This window comes from Zootoca vivipara, chromosome 3 (genome assembly GCF_965207765.1).
Source record: "Zootoca vivipara chromosome 3, rZooViv2.hap1.1, whole genome shotgun sequence".
NCBI classification, from domain to species: domain Eukaryota; kingdom Metazoa; phylum Chordata; class Lepidosauria; order Squamata; family Lacertidae; genus Zootoca; species Zootoca vivipara.
In genome coordinates, this window is record NC_142586.1 from 65,124,647 (window position 1) to 65,137,632 (window position 12,986).

The following is a 12,986-nucleotide window of genomic DNA, read 5'->3' on the forward strand; positions in this document are numbered from 1 at the left end:
CCTGGTACTTGGTGCCCTTAGGAGTCCAGCAGCAGTTCAGTTCTGTCCAACTCTGTCTCCCCAGATGCTGCTCCTTTGAACACATGTAGCTTGGGAGGAGGGAGGTGGTCGCCCTCCCAGCTCTGGTGGCTTTTTCCATTCAAAGCACCCAAGGAAGACCTCCAGCTATAACACAATCGCCGACTCTTTCAGAGAAAACATCAACCAATCATTTGTCAAATGAGCTTGACAAAAAGGATGGCTGCCTTTTGGTTGTTTTAAAAAATGCATTTTTGTTGCTTCCTGTGTTTTTGTTCTTACTGAATACTCTGTGTAGAAGAGTGTCTACAGTTTTCTGTTGTAACTATTCAAGATTGTATAATTCAGACAAACCTACAATTTAACTATGGCTGCAAATCCAATTTACGGTGCCAGTTACCCAGGAGTAAGTCTTGTTAAACGCAGGACTTAATTCTTGAGAATACATGTACCTGCACTGCAAAAATGGTCAGTTTCATAAACATTGTTAAGAGCAGGTTTAGAACAGCTACATTGTAACGGCATATCCGGTAAGGATATTGCTGAAAGAGCAATCCTATGTGTGCTTATGCAGAAGTGAATACCATTGCCTCCAGTGACCCTTACTCCCGAGTAAGCGCATTCAGGATTGCAGCCTCAGTCTGCAACGCTCTCCTCCCCCCCCCCTTGGGTGCGGAATCCATCTTGAATTCAGCTCGATGGGACTTCTGAGAGGAGGGTGGGAAAGAGAGCAAAACGGCGCATGATCCAGTAACGCGGCTGGCGGTGGCAGCTCTCTTGTCCCCTCGCATCTCTTGCTACCAAAACAGGGATATTCTGCGCGCGCCTCTGCACCCAGAGCTGCGTTCTTTCTGCCGCCGCCGCCCACCAAGCTGCACTACCTCCTACTTCCCTGCGAGGGGAGCTCGTCCTTAACCCTAGCTGTCTGTAGTCCGCCAAGGGGGGGGAGGTGGCGGAACTCGGGACGCCGCTCTACGTCTCTCGCTTTCTCTGGTGTCCCGCCGTTCCTCTCGGCTGTCTGCCCGGCGTTTCGGTCGCCCGCTAGGGGCCGCTCTGGCCGGCATCTCGGCTGCTCTCGGAGAGAGAACTGCGCTGCTGCTGCTGCTGCTGCAAGCGAGCGAAGAGCCCTCCCGGCCGCCATATTGGTGCCCGCGCCGCAGCTATTGCGTGTTTGTCCCTGCAGCGCCAGCGGAGCCTGCCCTGGGGCGGCCCAGCGGAGCAAGGGAGGAGCCCCTTTCCCTTACCCGACTGCCCGCCCGCCACCCCTCCGCCGCCGCCATGGCGACAAGGCCTGAAGGCCTCTGAAGGAAACCGGCCGCCGCCGCCACAGCAGGGAGCAGAGCCGTCCCCCCTCCCGCTCAGCTCGTCGCCAGCCTCTTCCCTCCGCCACAACATGGAGGCCGTGAAAGCCTTCAACAGCGAGGTCTGTGCCCAGGGGCGGGCGGAGGGCGGCGGCAGGGGCCCCGCTTCTGGTCGGCGGGGGCAGGCCCAGGGGCGGGCGGGGAGTCGCCGTGTGGCCTCTCCCCTCCCGAGAGAGACGAGGAAAGGAGAGGCCTTCGGTGCGATGGAGGGAGGAGGAAGAAGAGGGAGAGGGCGGGGGGCGCTCTCTTCCTTAGTCTGGAGGTGGGGTGGTTCCTATAAACGATGAAATACAGGCGAGGGGAGGGAGGGAATTAGAGGTGAAAATAAGAAACCGGCTGCTTTCCCTTTCTGGTCCGTGTTCTCCTGCCCTCCCTGCTCCCTTTCACCTTCTCTCTCTCTGCCCCGTTGAAATGCTGCCTGCCCGTCCTTGTTTAAATACTGCCCGAGCACCTTCCGTGTGTCGCCGCCCCCTCCATCGTGACTGCCTATATTATGGCGGGGAGGGGGGAAGGTTAATAAGCCGCCGCCGCCGCCCTCCCCCTTCCCTCCATGATGCTCGTCTAGCTCTGCTGCAGTCAGAACTAAAACCCGCTGTACCAGCCTTTGCTTTTGTAGGTTATGTTTTGGGATATCGAGACAGCAACACTGCAGATGGTGGAAGAGGCCTGATAAAAGTCTGCATCTCCGTTAGCCTGTTAAAGCAACAAGCATCACATGCACAACATCCCCCCTCTGCTCAGGAGGGTACCGAATGGGTTTGACACGCCGTGTGCAGTATATTATTATGCCAAATAGAAGGGGCAGGTGGTCAGATGGTTACAGTAGAAGTCATTAGCCTGTAAAAAAAAAGCCACCTTGCTAATGAAACTGAAGGTCTTTTTTGTATGCACGTTGGTGTTTTATGTCGCTTAATTTTAAAAAATATTTGGTCTGGAAAGAAAGGAAACACTGGTTGCTGAGAACCTGCACAGTCACGTGTCCTTGAATAAAATCAGTTTTTCACAATAAAGCTGTATTATCTTAAAACTCCAGTTGTACAAATAGCATGCAGCTTTATTTAGAAAAGTGATGTACTACTGTTAAAAAGTACATGCTTTTCAAGGGAAATAAGTAGAAAGAAGAAACCAAACACATTGTTGCTTACCAACCAGGGGCTAAAGTTCAGAACTGCTATACCAGCATAAGAAGAGCTGCTGGATCAGGCCAATGGCCCATCTAGTCCAACATCTTGTTCTCACCGTGGCCAACCAAATGCCTGTGGGAAGCACACAAGCAGGACCTGAGTGCAAGAGCACTCTGACCCACTGGTATTCAGAGGCATACTGCCTCCAGCAGTGAAGGTGGAACACGGCCATTGTGGCTAGTAGCTGTCGGTAGTCCTATTTTATGAATTTGTCTAATCCTCTCTTAAAGCCATCCCAAGTTGGTAGCCATCACTGTCTCCTGTGGGAGTGAATTCTGTAGTTTTAACTATGCACAGTGTGAGGATGTACTTTATTCAATAGAGTACAGCTTTTAAAACCAGCACAGTATGTGTACAGTATTCCATTTCCAAAACAAACCTACATCTATGAATATGACAGTACTGCATGATACTGCAAGGTGTACTTTTCCCAACAAAACCCCAGCTTTTAAAACCAGTATGTATATTTAGTTTTCAAAACAAACCTACATCTATGAATATGATAGTATTGCATGATAGAATATATTGAAAGAGTGCATTCATGGTACCTTGTATGGCAAGGCTGCAATCCTGTGACGATAATTTGGGAGTAAACCCTATGGAACCCAGTGGAATTTACATCTGAGTCAACAAGCATAGGAATGGGCTAAAAAGCTGCAGTTGCAGTATAGATTTTGCAACGAAAACAGTGGGACTTACAGAAAAGTATGATTTGAATTAGACTACCATAAATAAAAATTTACATAGGACAGAAATTAAATACCATAGAAATATATTCTTTGAAGACATCGGTGTAAAATGTTTTATATGTTCTGGTGCTTATAATGTTAATAATAGTTGAAATAATTTAAAATAATAGTTAAAATGATTTCAAGTGTTCATATTTCTTCACATGTAGTATCAATGCAATCCTGTATATATCATCTCAGAAGCAAGCACCAATGAGTTCAATGAGATTTACTCCCAAGTAACTATGTATAGGATTGCAGTCACTTTTCCTTGGAACTATTGCATTTAGTGGACTTCTGAGCAGGCATGCATGTAGTTTTAGCTCAGGAGTCCTCAAATATGATTGCCAGAAATGATATTTCAGTGACCAGCAGGGAAAGCATAGAGCGTACCTTTTGCTACAGTAGTGGTCTTTTTAAGAGCATTCATAAATTCAGGAAGGCAGTGTGAGGGGTTTTTTTGTTTTTTGTTTTTTTTGCATACTGCTCACAATCTGGAAGTGACACTGGCATCAGGAAGTGAGGAGTCAGTCTGGAAACCTGTGCAGAGGCCTCTGAGGTGACTCTCATTTTAAAGGCACCTGACAGACAAATTACTTCAGTTGTTTTTGGATCCTCTGGAATTCCAGTTCTTGGAATTATTGTTAAAACAACACAAAATACCTTCCACCTTTCAAAAAGACAGAAAAGAAAAATGGAGAATGAAAGACTGGAGCAACCACCCTCAGTTTGATATTGCATTCTTTTTTATTTTGTGGATAAATTGTTACCTACTCTGTGTTTCTGATATCCCAGGTTCTTTTAGTGTGCTGTCAATAGTTACTGTTAGAGTAGTCTGTTAATTACATAATACAGGAAAAGAATATTTGAGATACGGTAGGTCTTAAGAGTTCAGCAATTTCACAGTGATTTGGAAACAACATTATTTGGAAGCAAATACTATAAACATCATTTTAAATTGTACATTTTTAGAAGCTGGAAAACCTTTTTCTTCATTGATGTATTCTCCAGCATTTTATCTGATATTATAATCTGATATTAATTTCTTATTGAACTTTAGCAGAGGAACAGTACCTTTAAGCATTCTAGGAAACTGTCTGGACATCAATGACCTGCCATTTGTGGATTTATATAAACTGCTGGATTTTTAGTCCATTATCACAACAGCTTGAGGGCATTTATTCATTTCAATTTGTATGTAGCATGTTGCTTGTGTAACTTTATGCTACATATATAGTATGTAACTTCAAATGGTCGATGAAGTCCAGTGGAAAACTTCATGTTTCACATTGTGAAACTGTCACATACAAACAACATCATTTAAGAAATGTATGTGTGGCACATGTGTATAAGTTTGACATCTGTCAACAAATACATGCAAGTGGCAGACTTACAAGATTTGTAAGGAGATTTGGGGACACTTTTTCTATCACTCTCATTGCATGACTCTTAGTCAGTTCACATGTACCCTACATTCTTTTCTGTTCACTTAATTTCAATGCCATCTGGAGCAGCATTGCAGGTTTACTATTTGTGGACTCTGCTTTGTCTCTCTGCATAATTTGAACAGTGAATTGGAAAAAGCAAGGCAGAACTCAGTTGGATATATGCACATCTGAGAAAGCACTATCATACTTAAGAGATTGGAGATGAGGTTGTGACCTTCAGGGGAACGGGAGCAGCAATAAACAGTTATGCTGCTTAGCCTTCCAGTAAGCATGCCTTTTCACAACTTGTTTCCTCAGTATTCAATTGTTAATATTTAACAGTGTGATCCAATACGTACCTATCCATAAGTCATACTGAATTCATTGAATTCTACTGAAGCCTAGGATTCTGCATATTCTGACCATTGGCAATGGTGCTCCCACCTTTCGGCAGTCCGGACACTTTTGAGCCATTAATGGACAATAAAACAGAGATGTAAGATAAGTGACCTTCTTTTTTGGTCAGTTGACCCAGGTGGTGCTGTGGGTTAAACCACAGAGTCTAGGGCTTGCTGATCAGAAGGTTGGCGGTTCGAATCCCTGCAACGGGGTGAGCTCCCGTTGCTCCGTCCCAGCTCCTGCCCACCTAGCACATCAAAGTGCAAGTAGATAAATAGGGACCGCTCCGGCGGGAAGGTAAACGGTGTTTCCCTGCGCTGCTCTGGTTCACCAGAAGCAGCTTTGTCATGCTGGCCACATGACCCGGAAGCTGTCTGCAGCCTATACAGCGAGATGAGCGCCGCAACCCCAGAGTCGGACACGACTGTACCTAATGGTCAGGGGCCCCTTTACCCTTTACTTTAAGGAAACAACAATAACTATAACTCCTTTTTAGCAACTGGTTATTCATTCTTTGCTATTTCTTGTGTGGAATTTTGTTATTAGGTCTGAGACATTTGTGGCAGAATTAGGTGGGAATGAGCTTTTTATTATAAGACCTGTCTAATTATGCCAAGTATGAGTTGGTCAAGTATGATTAGATTTTTGACTGTTACACAGGTCTTTATGCAGAATGGAATAATTAAAAGGCAGTAGTGGGCTAACTTACAGATGCTTGGCCCAACTGAGGCTGATCTACAACAGTTATGTACCAAATCAGAATGTTAACAAGTTGAAGTTAAACTATCACACAGTCATAGTAGTCTCAGAATATTTTGCTCCTTTTTGTTCTTCAGGACAGACACACACAAACACACAAAACTACAGTTTGATTGATTGCTGGCTTGGAGCTTTCTCCCATTCTGTGTGATACCACAGTAATTCGTTCAGTACTGAAAGTTAGCAGAACAGTGCATAGTTAATGTCACCTTCTGCCAGTGAGCCCTATTCATGCTGAATGAGAGTTGGAAGTCAGTAGGGATGTAGTTACCTTGGAAGCTGTTGTCTGCAAGTGATAATTGATTTTTTTAAAAAGAAATCATGACTTGGACAGGCATAGTCTCTGTTGTCTTTTTTTGGTTCCTACTGATGACCTTCCTCTTTCAACCGGCCTTTTATGTTGCAAGCTTTTCGCAGCCTGCATCTTTATTGGAATTGTTTTTAAGAAGAAGATAACAACAACAACAACAACAACAACAACAACAACAACAACAACAACAACATTTATACCCTGCCCATCTGGCTGGTTTACCACCCTGGGTTCCTTTGGGAGGAAGGATGGGATATAAATTTAATAAATCAATAAGATGAATTACTCTCTAGATAATTATAAGTTTGGGATGCTTCAAGGTGTAAACAAATAAGTTTGTTGCAATTGCTGCTTCTGTTCCAGGAGGTAAAAAATATATCCCCACTAACCACTATTGGTACATCTGCACATTCCTTTCTCCTATAACACTATTGTAGCTGCTGTCCCATGTGGAAAAAAGGCAAATTTACAAATGATTTGTCAATGTTGCTTCATTTTTTGTTTTTGCCTTTCCTCTTGAAATCTTAGACAGATTAGGTGCAGAATTTAAGTGAGGAAATCCTTCTCATTTTTCCTCTTTTCTCAGAAGGTCATAATACTACATATGATGAGACATGTCACAAAGCACAATCCTAAACTATGTGTTTAGAAATGCTGTGAAAAGAGTGTTCTACAATTGTTACAAGTTGTGATTTGAATTAGGACAAGAGCTCCAAAAAATTCTTATAGCACTTTCAAAACTTAGTGTGACACCTGGTAATAAATGCAGTAATGCAGTAGTTTGAGAGAATAACTGCAGGGGAATGCAGTAGTCTGTGTTATCAGGAATAAATGAGTGAGTGGGTCATGTCAATATCAGATAAAAAGTTTAGTACAAAAGTACCTATAGACATAGATTTTCCAAAAGTTACAGTTATAGGCTTCTAGGATATTCAAGGATCTGGAATGTTTTTTTTCCTCAGGCATTCCACTCATCCAGTTCTATATCAATTATCCTGCTATATTTTAGCTACACAGTTGATAGTATTTGGCCCCTTTTGGCACAGAAAACTGTGTATTTGTCAGTGCTCACATGGGACTTGGATGCACACAAATGGGGAGTTGCCTGTAGTGGAGTTTTAAAATTAAAGGTATCACACACAATAGCTACCTGGAACTCTAGTTGTGAAGAACAATCTGAGTAGCATGATAATTGATCTATGGATAGATGGGAGAACAACATTTTTTTTCATAACAAACAACTAACTACTACTACTGTCTCTACTACTAATAAAAGTGTTTCCAGATGCATGTTTGGTGGGGCTGTGAGAAAGTTTAAAAATACTGGGGATGTATCCATGAGGAATTAAAAAAGATGCTTAAAATTTCTATAGTTAAAAAGCCAGAGGCATACCTATTAGGTCTAATTGGAAGGGACATCCCACAAGATAAGAAAAGAATATTTTTTATATGCAGCAGCAGCAGCCAGGTGCTTACTTGTAAAGAATTGAAAAGGAAATTCTATTCCCACAAAGGAATACTGGATTTTCAAACTATCTGAATTTATAGAAATGGTGAAATTAACAGCAGCCATAAGATATCAGACAAACTAGAAACTAAGGCTAGAATGGCAATGTTTTGAAGAGTATATGAGTAAACACTGTTCTAAGGAAAACATGTTGGTATGTTTAAACTAAAGTTTGTAAAGTAGACATAGGAAAAACTAATATATTCAGAACATTAAAGATGAGATGTATAAGATGCAATGTAAATAAGAATTTAATGTTTAAGGGATGATGAGTATTGGAGGAGGGAACTCACATGAGGTATTAATATTATTATTCTTTCTTTTCTCTTTTTTTAATTTCGGGGATATTACATGTATTTTCATTGGTGGGAACAATTACTGTTTGTGTATGAAACAAACACACAAACAAATAAAGTGTTTCCAGATTTCTCACAAATCTGTTCTTTTTTTAATAATTTTATTAGTTTTCAATTACAATAATCCAATAATAGCCTCATTATATCAATGCCAAATTACAATGCAATTCCCAGTATCAATCATTCAAATACCAAATTGCATAATTTAGGTGGCTCCCTGCATTCTAGAATTGATGGGTTGATGATTTACTTTATTTCTGCATTCCAAAATCTTATTGCTTTCAATTATGTTCCAGTCATAATAGTAATCCCTTATACAACAGTTGCAATATTTATAACTTCTACTCATATTGACACATTTAATGATTTATAAGTCTACAAGTGAAGATCTCCTACTGTATCCTTGTTTTTCGTGTGTATACCATTTGTTCTGCCCATGTTGTTTCTTCCTGTCCTTGTAAAATATTATGTCTATCTTTACTGGTTGTTGCTGCTATCTGTCATGCCTTGTGCGGAGCTGATGTCCCGATGTTATTCCGAAAGTTTCTCCCTCACTCAGTCCCGTGCTTTTTTTGTTTTTACAACTTTTAACAATAGTTGCAAAAGTCTCCTGGCCCAAGAAAATCTGTTCTACCTGGGAATCTTAGTGCTTCCATGAGATTTAGGAATATTGCATCCAAAGGTGCCTGCAGAATGTGCTTCCACTTGGGCAATGGGACTCCCCTTTCCACTCCACCCTGTGGCCCCCAAATCTGCAGATGATTGGGGGACCCTCCAGAGCACATCCAGAGGGGTGCAGGGGGCTGCAGGTGGAAGTCTTAGTGTGTGAGTGGATGTCTGGTCATCAACGTTTAATGTAATGTGTTATTGTCCATTTTGCTTTTTTCAACACCTCAAATCGGTCATTGGATCAGCAAAAGTTATGAAATAATGTATTCTATTGTTGTGATCCACACTGAAATCATTTGCATACCTGCCAAGTCTCCCGCTGAAAAATGCGGGGTCAGCAGCAATGTGGCACTGGAAGTTGCTTCTATGCAACTTCCGGACATGCATAGAAGCGACTTCCAGTGCCACTCCACCCATGCCTGGGCACCGAAAATCGGGCAGAGCGGCACCGGAAGTTGCTTCTACGCATGTCCAGAAGTTGTGTAGAAGCAACTTCTGGTGCCGCTCTACCCAGTTTTCGGTGCCCAGGCATGGGTGGAGCGGCACCGGAAGTCGCTTCTACGCATTTCCGGACATGCGTAGAAGCAACTTCCGGTGCCGCGCTACCCATGTCTGGGCACCGGAAATCGGGCGGTGCCAGCACCCAAAATGGAGCCTCCCTGGCAGGTAGGAAATCTGGGGGATTTCCGGGATTTTTTTCAATAAGGCAGACCAGCGGGAAACGGATTAAAATCCGGGGGTTTCCCGTGAAAAACGGGAGACTTGGCAGCTATGATCATTTGTTGATGAAGGATGGGATATAAATTTTATCAATATAATTAATTGGAACAGCTTTTTGCATATTGTCTGTATATATTAAATATATATGATATTAAAAGTTAATTCAGGGTTTCTCCATAATGTAGAAAGAGATATTTATTTATCTAAGGGCATTCTTAGTTGTCAGTGGCTCCCATAAAATTCATTGGGACAATTAAATGGACTGCAGTCTCAGACACATAGAGGTGGGCAATTTGTGGAATTCTCAGTTATGCCTGCTTAATGTTCTTCTACAAAAGTGATAAGCTCCAGTGATTTATGAAAGAAAGGAAACAGGCTACACTTGGCAGCATTGATTGGTGTGGGCTGGGATCTGTACCTTCTGCAGACACCAGGGTCATTGGAGGAGGAGACAGGTTTAGTTTCTCTAATGCTTTTTCTGACCCTGCCTTTTTATTTGCTCCAATACTCCAATCTATTCACCCTTATGGCAAAAGTAGAACTCTCAGTAAGCTTCATAACTTTGCAGGGTGTTGAACCTAAGTTTCCCATGTCCAAAGCCAATACTTGTCTACTTTCCTACGCTGAGTTTCTCCTTAGGTTAGCTTCCTTTCCCAGGTTCCTTTGGAGAACCATCTGTCGGTATTGTGCTGTTAACATGGAAATTGTTTGCAGGCACTATTTACAGCAATCTTTTTTCTTTCTTTCAGCTCTACTCGCTGAATGACTACAAACCTCCTATTTCAAAGGCTAAAATGACACAGATTACTAAGGCAGCAATCAAGGCTATAAAGGTAGGAAACTGGTTTTACTCCTTACATATGTCTCTTAACTGGTAGTGGTCTTTGTTAGTGCACTGTAGTGTTTATAATTTCCTGATCTTTTTATGATTACTTGAGCTGTAAAAGTTCTGGGGCTTTTAAAGCCATGGGAGAAAATAGGGGTATTTGGAGGCAGGGACAGAATTTTTTGGAAAAATAGTGGTGGGGTGCAATACTTATTTCTTTATGTACTCTTTACATATCAAAAATCACTTTCCTACCTTAGGAACATAAAATACATTATGTACATTTATGGGTCAAAACCAGTCCAGGGCAGAAACTCAGTCTTATCAACACTTGCCCATCAAGAAGTCAGTGCAGAAATGATAAACAGCAGAAGTATTGCAGCCTTACTAACAACCAGCAATCAATTTACTCGGGGTAGCTTAAAGTGTTGAGCAAAAGGTATTGGCAGGTATCCTTTATTTATGGGGAAAACAAGTAGATACTTGGTGTTCAACCCAGATGAGTACAAGTGCAAAATCAGCAGGTAGAGAAGTCCACAGACCTCCTTAGAGCCATGATTTTCATCCTCCTCTCGTTCTCCACCTTAACCCCCCATTAGTATGTGGATGTGCATTAAAGTAGTCTTAGGGGACAATGCAAAGAATAGGATCACAAGTAAATTGCATATTGCACATAGAAAGGTCTGAATGGAGGATTAGAAACATTCCCACATTCCCTGCAGTGCCCACCTTGAGCTGCTTGCATGTTCTCAATGGGGAAAGGATTGGGTTGTATTCAACATGTGGTCATTGTTTGTGTGCTTGATTAGACTGAACCCAGAAAATGTATAAGGAAATCACTAAGCAAGAAGCGTAGTGATATATATATATATATATATATATGTTTAAACCAATGAAAAAAAATCTTTTCTTTTAGTTCTACAAGCATGTTGTACAAAGTGTTGAAAAATTCATACAAAAGGTAAGTTGCCAAACAAAATCATAATATTAGTAATATTTTAGTATCTTGATCAAATCAATTCATAGATTGTTAAAGACAAATAAAAATACATACTGGTACAGTGGTGCCTCGCTAGACGAATGCCCTGTAAGACGAATTTTTCGCTTAACGAAGAGATTTTTCGAGCGGAGGTTGCCTCGCTAGACTAATTCGTTTTGTGAAAAATTCGTCTAGCGAATCGCGGTTTCCTATAGGACTGCATTGAAATTCAATTAATGCGTTCCTAAGGGGAAAAAAATTCAATGCATTCCTATGGGATTCGCTAGACGAATTTTTCGTTATAAGAATTGACCCATGGAACGAATTAAATTCATCCAGCGAGGCACCACTGTATATGCATAAGAGCCATCGATGTCAATAATTACTTCAGAGTATGTGCATAGAAATCACAGTCTAAAAATCTTTATTTTCACAATAACTACTCTCATGCTACCTTTCCTTTTTCAAGTTAGCTGTTGGTTGCATGTTGAGAGCTAAATATGAATTACTTTAACTTTCATATGTACTGTTCATTTCACATCATTTTGATAGGAAAACATCCATATTTTAAAGAAAAATAGTGTAAAACTTTCTCAGTAGCTGAAGCTGTTGCATGGATGCATTGTTTTCTGTGTTGTGAGCAATGTTGTGCGATTCACTCAAAGTATAGTAATTTATACAGCAAGTAAGGAATAAAAAAGGACCCCACTGCTTTTTATTCTTAGGCTGCTATTGGAAGAATAAGTTGCTTAAGCTACTTTAATTTTAAAGATTTAGGAGGTGCTTCCAACTTCCAGGTCTCCTGGCTTGGCAGAGTTAGGATGGGATAGAGATGCTTTTCTACTAGCGGGCTGCTGCTGGTGGTGGTGGTATATGTCTGACCTGGAGGCCACAGTTACATGCACAGAAACCTCTGTGGGTATAGATCTACTTACCGTATTTATACCAGAGGTAGATTTCAAAATGAGATGTTCTGGTTTTGACCTATAAAGCTTTAAATGGCTTAGGACCGCAATGCCTCTAGGACCGCTTCTTGCCATATGAACTGACCTGGACCTTGCAATCATCATCTCAGGCCCTTTTTCAGTGCATCCTCCGTGAGAGGTCTGGAGAGTGGCAACCCGAAAACTGGCCTTTTCTGCTGTGGCTCTCTACTTGTGGGATGCTTTCCCTTGGAAGGCTTGCCTGATGCCTTCGTTATATATCTTTAGGTGCCAGGCATAAACATTCCTCTTCTTCCAGGCCTTTGGCTAATTAAGCAATCTATGGACTTTTAAACTGTTGGGGTGGGGATAGTTATTGGTTTAATTTGCTACTGGGTTGTTCATTTTTGTGGTTTTATATTGCAAATTACCCTGTGATCGTCAGATGAAGAGCAGTATAGAAATGAATGAGTGAATGAATGAGGTAACTCAAAGTCCCTTCATTCTGCGGATAGTTTGAAAGCTTGAACCCTTCATAGGAGAAGGGCCAGAGCTCTGTAGTAGAGCATCTGTTTTGCATGCAGAAGGTGCAAGGTTCAATCCCTAGCATCTCCAGGTAGGACTGGGAGAGGACCCTGCCTGAAACCTTGAAGAGCTGCTGCCAGTGACTGTAAACAATACTGGGCTAGATGAACCAATAGTCTCACTTATTATAAGGCAGCCTCCTATGTAAACCAATGGGAATACAACTTTTTAAAAAAGAGAGCTATAGATAAAGAAGAATCCCCACTACATCCTGTCTGTCATTATTTTTGCAGTT

General features: G+C 41.7%; 1 protein-coding gene across 5 annotated transcripts in view; it reads left to right on the forward strand.

Moving 5' to 3' along the window:
* Nucleotides 1–958: 958 nt before the first annotated feature.
* The window catches only part of SCAF8 (SR-related CTD associated factor 8), a 64,882-nt gene continuing 52,854 nt past the window's right edge, over nt 959–12,986 (forward strand). For all 5 annotated transcript variants that reach the window (XR_015948996.1, XR_015948995.1, XM_035108674.3 and 2 more), the window contains exons 1-3: nt 959–1,441; nt 10,188–10,271; nt 11,181–11,225. Coding sequence is in view for 3 of the 5 variants with exons in the window: in XM_035108674.3 (XP_034964565.3) it covers nt 1,412–1,441; nt 10,188–10,271; nt 11,181–11,225 (159 nt within the window). In the remaining 2 variants the exon portion in view is untranslated. The remainder of the gene's footprint in view (nt 1,442–10,187; nt 10,272–11,180; nt 11,226–12,986) is intronic.